This window comes from Solea senegalensis, linkage group LG17 (assembly GCF_019176455.1).
Source record: "Solea senegalensis isolate Sse05_10M linkage group LG17, IFAPA_SoseM_1, whole genome shotgun sequence".
Classification (NCBI taxonomy): Eukaryota; Metazoa; Chordata; class Actinopteri; order Pleuronectiformes; family Soleidae; genus Solea; species Solea senegalensis.
This window is the reverse complement of record NC_058037.1, coordinates 12867870-12882206: the sequence shown is the minus strand read 5'-3', so window position 1 is coordinate 12882206 and position 14337 is coordinate 12867870. Positions and strand designations below refer to the sequence as shown.

The window sequence follows — 14337 nt, the reverse complement described above, 5'->3', positions numbered from 1 at the left end:
TAATAATAACAATAATAATAATAATAATTATAATAAAAGTACAGTGAGACTAAAAAATAGTTCTTATATAAAACGCCCTAGAAACACACTCCAAATAAAAAGCTACCAAAATGGCGACATCCAGTTCGTGAGTGTTTTTCAGCGGCACGGGAATTGTCAATTCTGTACATCGTGATTCATAAAAACAAAAAAAAACCTACAAAAACAGTACATAGCACTTCAATGCAAACACATTACTTTGTCACATTAAAATTGTGTGGGTTTTTTTTGTTTTTTTTGTTTTTTACTCTCCAGTTTGAAAGTAATGTATATAGGCACAGTAATTAAATCAACGACCGGTATGACTCGTTATTCACAGCTCCTCTTTTTGACGCAAACAAAGTCGAATTATGGCCAATTGTTCACACTTTCCTCTGATTCACAGAGAGCTGCCACACACGGACAATCACCGCTCACGCCGACCTCCTTTTACCGCTTTTACGCGGACAAATAAACATTGCTTGACTCGTCGCCGAGTAGAAATATTCCAACTCTGAAATGTCTCATTTAAAAAAAAAATGTACGGTTCTGATTCTAATTCAACAAACTCACGACTCTCATTTAGTCTGAATTTCAATTATAATTTTTTTTCTTTTTTAAATCCTCTATTTACAGGCACCGACAATAACAATAATTGTTGCATACTTCTTGGGGAACATTTAGTATGCGGACGATGGTAATAATAAAATGCATGTAAAATGATTGTGTTTCAAATACATATACATATATGTGTGTATATATATATATATATATATATATATATATATATACATATATTAATACATATATATATGTGTATATATATATACGTGTATATATATATATACACGTGTATATATATATGTATGTATATGTATATATATATATATATATATATATATATATATGTATATATATATATATGTATGGGGTTTGGCCATAATTCAGTATTATCATTTGTCACCTTAGAATAATAATTTAGCCTTATTCCACAGAAGATATTTGGCATGTCATGTAAATAATAAAAATATTAGTTGAATAGAACACAGCCATGTTTCTTGTATATGTGTGTGTATATATATATATATATATATATATACACACACACACATATATATGTATGTATGTATATATATATATTTATATATATATATATACATACATACATACACACACACATATATATATATATATATATATATACATATACATATACATACAGTACATATATAAGCATGTGCCCATTAGATGATTTTCTTCTAACAAACGCGTAAAAAAATAATTTTTGTCATTGCAGGTCAAGATAATTCCTCGTCAACAATCAAAAAAAACTTCTTTTAAGACCTTGTATCAGAAACAACACGCAGGATGAGACTGTGGTGACATGATAATGAATCATTTTACATGCCAGTAAAAAAGTAAATGTGTTTTAAAGCTGCTGTGGGGGTAAAATTGTGTGGGAATATTTATCTCAAATATCCACAAATCATTTGTAAAGAATTCATTCTTATTTTCTGATCATTTGGACCGCAGAGGTGAGAGAGAGAGGCAGAAGCAGAGGCAGAAGCAGAGGCAGATTGATTGGGGTCCAGCTTTGTTTGGACAGAACATCTATGGCTGTTAGGACATGAGTTGTTTACTCTTCTCTTCTGTTTCCGTCTCGTGAGTAAAAATTGCCTGAACCCAGCACCGGATTTTAATGTCATCAAAGCTCCAAGTGTCTGAACTTGTCGAGAGACGTTGTGCTTTTTTCTTTTCTCTGTTGCATCTGATGATTTACACCGTTAGGTCTGTTTCTTTACATGTTAAACTGCGGCCGACAGCAGCTCTGCATATCACACGTCCTCGAGCGGCGTCGAGAGAGAAAACGTGAAAATGTACAGAATCAAAAGAGTCAACGTTTAGCACCGTCAGTGCCGGCTAAAAGGCATTCGACTCGGTTCTGGTTCCCACTCGTACGCTGGAAGAAGATGTCGTTTAGCTCTGTGATCAGAAAATCTGTGTGTTTTTTTTTCTTTTCTTTTTTTTTTAAGAAAACCTCCTTCCTGGCGTTCGTCTATTTCTTCAGACACTGGTACATCAGTGCTCGAGGGTTCAGCATGTAGCGCTCAGAGTTGAGTAACTTGGTGAGATACTGCGGCACCGGAGGCCGAGGAGCCATGTAGGACACGCCGGGGCTGACGGCCATCACCTCTGCAATCTTCTGCTTCATCTCGCTGATTTCCCGGTCCTGCTTCAACTTTTTATCTGCAGAACATGCAACAGTTGGTTTAATTAGGGCAAGTGCAAATTCATGGAATTTTTATTCTCCCTCCCCAAAGGATCGCATCCTTTTAGGGACTAAATGTTGGTGAAAACTGACAAAATCATTGCCCGCAAATCACAACTGGTGAACAATTTTATACAATTGAGAGAAATACGTCAAAATAAAATGCAAAATAGCTCAGTAGCGCCCCCAAAAAGTGAAAGCTGGTAGGGGCCGTCCACACGGACACAGCGTTTTTGGTAACACTTTATATTAGGGAACACATTCACCATCAACTAGGTGCTTACTAACATGCATATAAGTTGCATACTAGCCCTTTATTAGTAACTATTAAACACTTATTAACACCTTATTTAGGAAAAATCTTAATTCATGTCGTAATAGAGGTAGAATAAGGTTATGTAGAATAAGGTGTTTGCTAATAATTACTAATAAAGGGCTAGTATGCTACTACATATGTTAGTAAGCATATAGTTAATGGTGAATATGTGTTCCCTAATATAGAATAATCCCTAAAGTGTCACCATAATTTTTGAGAGTGTGAAAATCTCAAAACGCCGGCTTTGCGTTTCCGTGTAGACGGCGAATGCGCTACTTTACGAAACCGATGACGTCATCTTCCCAGCTCTCTGTGCTGTCGTTCATTGTCTTGTGTTTGGAGATTGTTTGACAGTGTTACCGACCGCTCTCAATGAAAAGTAACTAAAGTCAGCCTGGAAAGTGGCAAAGAAAAAGATAATTTCTGCTCCGTGCCGTTTCCGTGTGGATGTGGCCTAAGTTGCACCTAATTTCACAAAAACGCGACACTAGAATCGCCATTTTTCATAATGGACTTTGGTGTGGGAGAGTGAGCAGGACACAAACTTGAGTTTCCAGCTGGGGAAAACTCTCTAAACTAAAAAAGTAAAGCACTATACATAGTTTTCAACTATCATCCATGGTAGATGCTACTGTTGCACACAGAGAGAAAACCTGTGTACGAACCTTGAGCGATTTCCAGCTGCCTGCGTGCGTCTCCCAGAGCGGAGAACAGGTCCAGTTTGATGCGGGTCTCGGCGCTCAGGTTGTACTCCAGATGCTGAGCTTTCTCCTGCATGGCTGACAGAGTGGACAGCAGCATGTCTGTCTCTTTCTCCACACAGCGGTACTTCCCCAAAGCCTGAGTCCAAGAACAAGATCCACAGTGAGAAACGGGTGTAGAACGTGGAAAACAGCTGGTGACCACCTGAGAGAGTCAGCGCTTTGGTTTCTTGAGTGTGTTATTAAAAAAAAAAATAGCAGTCAATTTTTTTCTTTTCATCTTTTTTTAAGTTTTTTTTTTTTTTTGGAGATGGAAGTAGTTTGAGACACTCGGGGAACCAATGCACCGCGGACAAATACGTAAACAACAACTTTCACGTGATGATGAAATGCCCAGCCATTTACGAAACATGAGAGCGATTCTGTCACATTCATTTGAAACATTATCTGACATTCTGAGAGAAGCAGAACATTGCTTCTGTTTCAGCATGCTTCATGGAGAGTTATGGCCGTTTCTCAATAATGCACTGTAGTACTGTACCGCGAGCACTCCAGTCGTACTTCCCAGGTATGCAAGTACATCCTTGAGAAACGGCCTCTGTCCGCTACATATGCACACACCTGATGTCAGACAGTAAATAACCATACGGTAATATTAATGTGATGGATAAAAGAGGTGCATAACGCTGACGGCAGGCCGTGAAGAAACCTTCCATCAAAACACAAAAGAATTTTACAGAAACAAAAATCATAAAGTGAAGAAGTAAAAAAAAAAAAAAGGCGAAACTACTGCATGACCAAACTGAACACAACCAAAGTACTGGACCACTGGAGACTCACAGACACAGACTTAAACTCACAAGTTCATTCTCAAATAGAGTAAAGCAGATACCTCAACATCACCCTCTAGATCTACCACCCGATTCTCTTTCACTTGATACTCCAGCTGTAGTTGTTTGTACTCTGTCTCTAGATCTTTAACCCTTTTCCTTAACATTTGGGTTTCACAGTGTTCCTGCCTGGTGTAGGAGATGGAGAGAATGACAGTTTTCAGTGGTGAGAGAGGGGGATTCATTCAGAAATCAGAACCAGATCACACAGAAAGAAAGACACACAGAGACTTTTTTATGTTGCATCCTCATGAATGTCATGAAGATGTTTCCTCATGTTAAAGATCTGAGGAAAAAGTTGGATTAGTGGATTATTTTGTTGAGAGAATTAAGTCAATGTTGTCATTATCTTATGACCATCATGATAATTTTATGGCTGTAGAATTGTTCAATGATAACTTTCACTATCAATATCTGGCAGAAGTCCCGAGGGCTACCGTAATGACAAGTATATTGTATCCATCCATCTATCTTCTACCACTTTATCCCCCACGTGAGGGTCGTTCGTTTTTACTCTCATTCTTATACAATTGTCTATTTATACTGTAAATATCAAGTCCATACTGTGAATATTCTACTAACTGTCTACAACGTACATTCCACATTCTATTTTAACTCGTTTTTTATATCTTTATATCTTGTGCATTTTTTGGTAATGCATGTTTATTATTGATTATTTTCATCTATCTTTACTAATAAAGGACTATCTTATCTTTTTTTAAAGGGATTATTAGACACTTACATACAGACATACCTATGAGTAGTGTATACTGTTACATATGGACCTTTAACTCGTTTTTGTTCCACTTCCTCCTGTTTCCAGTCTTTATACGCAGCTTAACTAACAACCTGTTCAATGTCCCTTCAACAGCAACAAACAAAAGTACGGATCTCTGTAAAATCTTGGCAAGGCTGCAAACCGGCATATCACAGAGCAGAATTTATACTCCACATGCGTTTCAAACAGGTGTGATTTACCTGGTTGTCAGGCTCCGTGCTGCGTTTGCCGCCTCCTCCAGTTTCTGAGCCTGAAGTTCGGCCAGCTGCTTCTCAGCACAGAGTCTGGCCTCCGTCTCCGCTCTCATCTTCTTCTCCAGCATCACGCTGCTCTGCTTGTCCCGCTGCTTGTTCTTGGACAAACACAGGATCCTGGAAGAAAGGGTTGGTAACGGTCTGTATTCACACGCTTACAACACGGAGTTACGCGTCTCGTGCGCCGCTGTATGTGAGCGATCACTCACTTGCTCTGCAGCAGCATGTTGGACTGTCTGAGCAGGGAAACCTCAGGTCTCAGGCTCCTCTCGCTGTTGGTTAGGTTGCAGATGTGACTCCGCAGCTCCTGCTCGCTCTGCCTGCTCGTCTGCAGCTCGCCCTTCAGCTTCTTCAGCTCCTGCTCCAGCCTGCCAAATCCAAAATGTTAAAACACCTTTTCACCACGTCGTGACTCATTTCAGTCTGAATTGGGTGAGAGACTCACTTGCTGATCTGCTCAGTGTTGTGGTTCTGAGTCGCTGTGGCACACTTGTCTGTCGCGTCCCGGTTCGGGCTGACCGTTTTTGAGGACCTCTGTTTCTTCTCGGTCCTCGTTGCAGGTGGAGAAGGAGTGTTTGTGCTGCTTCTGCGCGCCTTTGGCGAGGAGCTTTTGGCCGCCCGCGTGCCTTTGCCTCCTTGCTCCTCTTGAGGTAGATGTTCTGTGCTTGTGGAGGACTCAGCTCCTCCTGCACCACTGTGGACCACATCCCTGGACTCACTGGTGCTGTGTTTGGACGACGACGACGGCGTCGACAATGTCCGCCGGTTTGTCTCGGTGGATTTCACCTCCGGCGCTGCCTTTTCTGGCGTTCTCTCCTCGCTGCGGATCTGGAGGCAGTCCACGATGTGAGCCTCATCGTGAGCCACAACGGCACCGTTCTGACACTGATACTGACTCGACTCAGGCTTTGTCTTCCATTTTGAGCCTGTGGAAAAACAAAAGGAATAAAAAGGTTCATGTCATCATCATAGCGTGGCTTATACAGTGGCTTATGTTTGATGTTTTTGTGTTTTACAGGCGGCTGTTGTTGAGTGAAGATGAGTAAAAAGCTGTATGTGTGAGGAATCATGGGATATGAAACCGATTAGGCGGCAAAAAAACATTGACAAAGATTGTCTGCAACAGTGGAAAAAACTGGGATCAAAAGGTTTGTCTAACTCACCTCTGCTCCTTTCTCTAACACTATCTCTAGTTTACCAAACAACAAAAGAGCCTATCGTGAGCAACTTTTATCACTTTTAATAGGAATAAACCCAACAAAATGTACTTGAGAATATTCAGTTCTCACACTGAAAGAACAGTTCATAAACGGACTTGTACACCAATAGGTGGTGTATCCCTATATTTAAGTTTAGTTTAGTTTATTTATTTCTAACCTAAAGAAGAACAAAATGTTCAGTTCACAAGCAAGTAGTAACTGTCTCTCTCTCTCTCTCTCTCTATATATATATATTAGGATAAACAGTCAAGACCAGAGTCGTTATTTTGAGAGAGGATCATACAGGCAAAAGAGCGCCACCTGCAGAATTCATTTGACAAATTGTCTCTGAAAAGTGTGGAGAATTTAAACTGAGGACTAAGACAGTAGATGGAAAAACTAGCTGGCGAAATCTTAAAATTCTTAAACCAAATTGGTCGTTTTGTGCACATTTGTGCTTGTTAACAGGCTGAAGAGACTCGTGTCACACGTGTCTCAGTTTCAGTTGGGAAAGATTCAAAGGACTCGAGAGAATCTCCATTCACGTTCAAGGCGCCAGAAATGTGATCATTGTTTAAGAAGAAGGAGGAGGAGAAGAAGAACATTCATCGAGGCTAAAAACAATAGAGCCCTTCACGTCGCTCAGTGCTCAGGGCCCTGATTATAAGGATGAATGAATGAATGAACGTGTATTTCGAAACATCATAACAAAAACACATAAAATAACAATGCAACAAACAAAAAAAGGTGTAGGAGGAAGCTCCTACCCCTATTCTGTTCTTTTTCACTGCAAATTCAACTAAATCAGGTCTCTGTGATGGTCTTACAAAACAAAACTAGACAGTACTGGACATATACGACCATATACGCTGACTCAACACCTCCAATTCCTCTTCTCTAGATCTTCTTTAACTGCATCACAGTTCTGCTTCCTTTGATCATCATGATCCAAACTGTTCCACAAAATGAAATGAAACATGCTCTTTCTTTAAATTATATTTCCCTCTTAGGCAGAGGTGGAAAGTAAGGAATTACAGCGTTACTGTGATTGTTTTTTGTGTAATTGTACTTTTACTTAAGCATGTTTTTATTTGGAAGTACTATACTTCCCTACATTTTAAAAGTGTGTGCCCTTTGACCCATTCTGACTGATACATGATGTGTTTACATATTTTATTTTGTCTTTTATTCTGAGTACATTTTAAACAAGCTACTTTTATTTTACTTGTGATCAAAATAGTGGTACTTTTACTTGAGTAGAATATTACAGTACTCTTTCCATCTCTGCTCTTAGGCTCCACCCATCTTCTCTGTCAATTAAAACTAAACTTCTCATCTTAAGACACTTGCTCTTCTGTAATAGTACGTTTGTGTTGTTCCCTGTACATGATTCTATAATTCTAAGTGCTCTTGTGTTGCAGTTGAACATGCGTGAGATGAATGGATGGACATGAACATGCACAGAACTTACCGCTGCTGCCGTCTGTGCCAGTCTTGGGGAGACCCTGCAGGCCTGGAGGGAGCGAGTGCTGCAGCAGGTGCATGTGGAAGTCGTTCTCGCTCTGAACGGCCTTCTGTATGCGCAGCTTGAAGATGTTGGTGAAGTAGCAGGTGGCATCAAAGCCCAGGTACACGACAGGATATCCAATGCTAAAGGTGAGCGCAGAAGTATTCAAATGTGAACATCCCGGCTGACAGACCTCTGTCACTAACGGCTACTCTGTGAAATGAAATGATGCTGCGATCGCTCAGTTTTCACAGAGGTGTGATATGAATGCTTTTAATGACGGCTCAATTCATTTTCTGCTGGAGGATTCATTTCATTTTTGCTGAAGGCACAGTGAGTGCTTTTTTTTTTCTTTTTTTTTTAAATCAAGTCAACGTACCAGTGCGCAGCAAAAAGATGAGACAGGTTGGCGTGAGAGGATTTGAGGTCTTTAAGTCGAAGTGAAGCCTCTGTGTACACGAGCAGAATCCACAGGGACACTGTGGATATACAGATGCCCTTCTCTGGAAACAAATATGACACAATCAGAAGTGAAGATTCCAAGATTTTTTTTCAGGTTCTGTTTTTCCAAGATTCTTTCCAGGGTTTTTAAGAGATTTTTTTCAAGTTCTGTTTTTGCGTCATTTTTTGCCCGAGGTCTGTTTTTTACAAGATTTATTTTTACGGGATTTTTGGCTGCAATACACATCTGTAGAGGAACCTTAGTATTAGCTCAGTATTTTTAACAATCTCCTAATATTTCCTGTGTCACAACGTAGCCAGCCCGTCTGCGAGTGTTCTTTCTGTCTGAACAACTGCAAAGTCCTGCGGTGCCTGCGTAAAGTCGACAAAACTAATAACAATTCCTTCAATATTACCAATGTCTCCAACCCAAAGCAAAGTACAACCGGATTAAACTGGGACGCATTTGCTTTCAATTCAGCGACAAGACAGGAAGCTTTTCTGTTATTTCATTCACTCCCACCACAAAAAATCTCATAAAAACAGACCCTGAAAAAAATCTCATAAAAATATCCTTTTTAGAAATGATGTTAGGTGAATGCAATACGCTTACAAACAAACAAACAAACAAACAATGCACATACTCACCTGTGTGCCATATGTAATTGAATAACACGTAGGTGCTGGCCACAAAGAACAGCCAGTGCAAAGGAACAAAAATCAAACAAAAGATGTCCAGCGTGAAGGCAGCACACACAAAAACAACACAAATCACCTGCAAACACACAAGAAAAGACAACACTGATTTCAGCTTAATGCGGTTGTTATCATCATCATCAGCTGGAGGCAACAAAATGACATCACGCAGCAGGGGGCGCTCACCAGGCCATGGCAGTGGAAAGTGGTGTATACGCTGCCAAAGAAGAGCCAGCAGGGCCACAGGTACTCCAGTCTGAATTCAAGGATGAAGTCTGCCAGCAGCACCAGGGTCCACATCATCATGAACTTCAGGAAGGTGTACGCACTGAAGTAACACACAGACATATGTATTTATATTGATTTAAAACAAGGGGGATCATCATATCTTCATCAGGCTAAATCCTACTAACCATTTTTCTTCTCATCTAAACAGAGATGGAACGATACCACTTTTCCGTGTCCGATACCAATGTCACAAACTTGAGTATCTACCCATACGGATATTAGTCTGATACAGTCATTTTAGACCAGTTATGAGCTATGAAGCTGTTAACAACACATTTGTGCCGAGTCATTACAAAGACATGATTCTGCTACTGTTCTCCCAAACATGACTCAGCTAAAATGCTAATTGCTGATTTTTATTTACATTTTTACAGTCTGTGCATAGTGAAGCATGTGATATATATAGGATTTTTGGATTGTATCAGATTTTACATTTTTATCTGTCCGATATTAGTTCCGGTGATTCCGACTAGTATTGAATTGATACTGATTCTCATCCCTAAATCCAAACGCCAATTTTAGGATGTTTTGGTTTATAACTCCGGTCTTAAAATTCAGTTTGTCTATTTTCATAATAGAAGGCACTGAATTCTGCATTATTTTGTCATTTTTGTGAACATAAACAAAATGTCAGATTTTTGAATTAATCTACCGGGCAGGATATGAATTCTGGCGGGCCAGTTTTGGCCCACGAGCCGCCAGTTGCTGATCACTGGTTTAAAATTTCAAATATCAGCATTTCACATTGAACAACTGTTAAAAAAAACCATAAAAATGTAATCCCTGCCTCTGGTTCTGGTTAAATGAAGACATTTAAGACGCACCAAAGCCTCTTCAGCCAAAGCCTTAATCACACACATAAGCTAATAAAACACTTGAGATGGAATTCACACAATTCTAACCCTGTAATTGAGCAGCTGCATCTTAAACGTACAGTCCGTCCTTTTAAGTAGAGTCACCACAGAACAATAACGGTTCCCTCGTTCGTTTTATGAGACGACCGCGAGACAAACGGGAGCTGTGGTTTCCCTCCTTTGTTCTGCCCATCCATAGGCTGCTATCACATCACCCCTTCTTTGTTTGGTAACCATGGCAATATTTCATCTGGAGGAGAGACGGAGCACTACAGCGTCCTATTACACGTCCAGGCTCAAATCAGCCTTTTTAATTACACTGTTTTTAATGTCCCTTACAGTTATTTTATGTCATAAGCTGCCAAGTAATGCCTCCATTATTTGTATGTATCATTGGAAAAAATAAAATAAATCTAGAATAGACTACAGCATCATAAATTCAGGTTCAATTCTGCTTTATAAATTAAGAAAAGAGCATATTTTTTAAATTAATCTCACTAGAATGGTACACAAAACTGCCAGATTATATGGCATTAATTATTATTCGTCAACAAAAAAAAACTAATAGTGAAGGGGGTGGGGCAAAAGAAGCATGGTAGCATCCCAAAATCTTCATATGACCAATACAGTACAATACAACAATGATAATAACAATAATAATAATAACAATAATTTTACTCAGGGTTTTTGCAAAGGAAATACATTTTTGTTTCATTTTTAGGAAAAACAATTTTGATATTTTAATTTTTTTAAGGTTCACAATTTCCTTTAAATGGAATTGATGACAAATTGTTAATAAATATAAAGGTAATGTTCACAATAAAGCTTACAAACAACACAACACACGAGCTACATATTATATATGTAACTATATATATAATAATACCCTTAAAATGTCACATTTTCCAAATAAATCACAAATGTTTTTTATTCTAACTGGATTTTGTGACACAAAAAGCAGCAGTAAAATGAGTGTCCTCTTTTTTGTCTGCTATAAAAACAACAGTTTTTCTTTTTTGTTTTTATTTAGAAATAAAATAGGTGATGCGTTCACTGCACGGCAGCTAACAGACGCAGACAGAGAGGAGACAGGCCGGCGGCTGAAAATCCGCTGTTTCTGTAAACAATGCATGCATGAAGTAAGTCTGCACATTTCACTGATGACAACAAAGAGCTGGTGGAGGACGCGGCGGCGGCGGGGATGATGGGTATGGATGGATGGATGTAAGGAGGAGGAGGAGAGGAGGGGAGGAAGAGGAGGCAGACGACAGGTGACATTTCACACAAAGAGCACAACAAAAGCATCAGCTGCGGCATCATCTCACCTCTCAGACAGCTTCTCCGTCAGCCTCAGCTTCTTCATTTTCCGTAGCTTGCTCGCGTCCACATAGCGTTTCTTCATCTTATGGCTTCCTCTCCCTCCGCAACCGCTGCTGCTGCTGCTGCTCCGTGTTGTTGTTGTTGTTGTTGTCGACGACGCGCAAACACAAACAAACACAACAAACAGAGAGTGAATAAATGAATGCAGATTGACAAACACACAGAAAGAGGGAGAGAGAGGTCGTTCTTTAAAGGAGAAGATGTTCAGCTCAACCTGTGACGATGATGCTGCTGCTGCTGCTGATGATGATGTCTGGGAACAGATACAGGAGAGCGGAGCAGCTCTGCGCATGCGCACTAGAGACTGTACCTACAAGTGTTGGGCGCAGGAGGGGAGCAGATAAACACACAGAACACACTGTACTAACCAGGGCTGCGCCAAGCCTTTATGGGGCCCTAAGCCGAACAGACCCCACCTATTGCTATGACTATTATTCATACAAATGTAACACTATACATTGGATTCATTATAGTTGTGTTATTCAGTTTCGAATATATGAAACGAAAGTCTGAATATATGGAATGAAACTTTGAATATATGGAATGAAACTTTGAATATATGGAATGAACCTTAAATATGTAGAATGAAACTTTGAATATATAGAATGCAACTTGAACATATGGAATGGAACTTTTAATATATCCAATGAAACTTTGATTATATAGAATTGAACTTGAATATAGAGACTGACACTGAATATATAGAATGAAAGTCTATATATATGGAATGGAACTTTGATTATATGGAATTATTGTGATGGTGATGATTGTGGTTCCATAGCTGATACTACCACCTGTGGCCAGTAGGAGGCAGTATTATGATCTTAATGGTTTATTGTTTTGCTGTGCATGACATACAGCAAATAAATTAAAGGAGGGAGAGAGAGGGGGAGGGTGATTTATTTATTAATTTGTGTCTCAATAATTATTTAACTTAACCTTCTGTATTGTATGATAATAATTTGTAATATATGTTTTATTTATCTTTTTTCTTTTAAATTTCCTGTTTCTATTATTCATGCAACAGTGAAATGCTGACAGACAATGAATATAAAAGTAATGATTTGTGAACTCTGAACAAGACTCTTGTTCAGAGTTGGTTTTTGTGTCGTTTGGTTTTAATTTATTATCCGTATTGTGTTTGTCTTTGCTGTGTCTTTTTGAAGTCCCATAGAAATGTTTGTGGTTATTTTAGTTTACTAGACCAGGGACAAGAAAACGTCCATCTGTCAGGACCATCTGTTCCTTGTCTTTAGAAATGAAGTTTCAGACGTATTAAAATAAGCCAATTGTCACATATTTAATGAGATACTGCACTAATACGCAATAATATTATATGATATGTAATCATTTGTGTGATAATTAACACAATTAGCTTTATATGAAGAACAAAAATCAATATCTTCAGTCTAAATGCTTTCCAGTGTATATGTTTTGATAGATTAATTATATAGTTTTATGTCTTTTGATTCTTTTTAGTTCTTAAATTATAATTCAACGCTATCTTTATTTGTGATCAAGATTTACCTTAAGACCATAAATGTTCTTTTTCAGGCGACACGCCTTCTCCTCACAACCTCAGCTGCATGAGGGCTTAATTTGAGCTGGAGTCTGTTTGGCCAGATCTGGTGCAAATTAAGCCCGGGATAAAGACTGGGCCGGAACATGTTGGAAGTGGATCCGGCACCTCCCATGTCACGGGAGGTCATTAAAAAAAAAAAATATGTAAGTGTATTTTAGACATACAGTATATGAAGTATTTTGGATTTTGGATTTTGAATGTGATGCGTGCAACAGTTCAGACCGAGCAATGTTAACCACTGTGTTACATCACCTTTCTTTTCTCAAGTCACTAATCGTTGAATTCTTTCCCATTCTTTGCTCGATGTACGACTTCAGTTGCTCGACATTCTGGGGTCTTTGTTGTGTTATTTTGCTTATTTTTACAGGCAGGCCAGTCTTCCTGAGCCCATGTGGTAATATCCTTTACAGAATGATGTTGCTTTTTAATGGGGTGCAGCCCAAGGGTCAGAGGTCATTCGCCCAAAGCAAGCCGATCCACTTTTCTATGTTGGTAAGAAAAAATTATTGGACAAAAAGAAATCAATGGACATTTAGAATAGATAAAAATGTGCGATTAATTGCGAGTTAATGATGACATTAATGCGATGAATCGCGATTAAATCTTTTAATCGTTTGACAGCACTAGTTTGAACATTGGTCTCGGAAGTGAATTCGACTGAATATAGGTCGCGAAGCATTTGCAAATCATTGTTTTACACAACATCTGAACATTGGAGTTGGGGTTTGCGAAATAATAGAAACTCAAATTTCAATGAGGCATTTTAAAACGTTGAGGTAGCAGTCAATATCGTACAGAATCAAACATTTGTGACACCACTCTCTCAAGCATTTACCTGCATGGTTTCATCCAACTCCCCTCCAGAGAGACTTAATGTAAAAAAAAAAAAGAAAAGAAAAGAGACGAATATAATACAAACAACCTCCTTAGAATCCGGCAGATTAATGTCATTAATCTATCTATGAATGAAATGACTTGTGCAAACATCCCTCTCTGTGTGTTTCCAGGACCTCCCTTGACAAATTTGGCACTGCTTTTGTCACAAGGTGAAAAATGTTCACAAAAACATGATGGAGTTTTCAAGGATTTATAGATTGGTTGTTGGGAACCTGGTTAATCCCTTGAGACTGTGTTCAATGATCACGTGTCTCTGAGAGTTTGCAC

General features: G+C 39.0%; 1 protein-coding gene across 2 annotated transcripts; it reads right to left on the bottom strand.

The window, feature by feature from the left end:
* Window positions 1-1776: 1776 nt before the first annotated feature.
* Window positions 1777-11832, bottom strand: si:dkey-12h9.6 (macoilin). Of its 2 annotated transcripts, XM_044049344.1 has the most exons (12): window positions 11806-11832; window positions 11537-11653; window positions 9256-9397; window positions 9022-9148; window positions 8312-8435; window positions 7897-8075; window positions 5672-6152; window positions 5436-5594; window positions 5173-5343; window positions 4197-4323; window positions 3269-3443; window positions 1777-2265 (listed from the first exon to the last, which is right to left on the bottom strand). In XM_044049344.1, exons 2-12 carry the CDS (start codon window positions 11611-11613, stop codon window positions 2075-2077), a joined length of 1953 nt encoding a protein of 650 aa, XP_043905279.1. In that variant the 5' UTR covers window positions 11614-11653; window positions 11806-11832; the 3' UTR covers window positions 1777-2074. The 2 variants fall into 2 exon arrangements, with proteins under 2 accessions (XP_043905279.1, XP_043905277.1); XM_044049342.1 differs by lacking the exon at window positions 11806-11832 and having other exon boundaries at window positions 11537-11688.
* Between the last annotated feature and the right edge of the window lie 2505 nt (window positions 11833-14337).

What these genes read in the sequence shown, in the direction of transcription:
- si:dkey-12h9.6 (XM_044049344.1), bottom strand. Translation starts at nt 11,613, where the DNA reads ATGAAGAAACGCTATGTGGACGCGAGCAAGCTACGGAAAATGAAGAAG. An exon ending in AACATGCTGCTGCAGAGCAA is followed by an intron (nt 5,344 to 5,435) that starts GTGAGTGATCGC and finishes CCTTTCTTCCAG; the next exon opens with GATCCTGTGTTTGTCCAAGA. An exon ending in GCAGCTGGAAATCGCTCAAG is followed by an intron (nt 2,266 to 3,268) that starts GTTCGTACACAG and finishes CATGTTCTGCAG; the next exon opens with ATAAAAAGTTGAAGCAGGAC.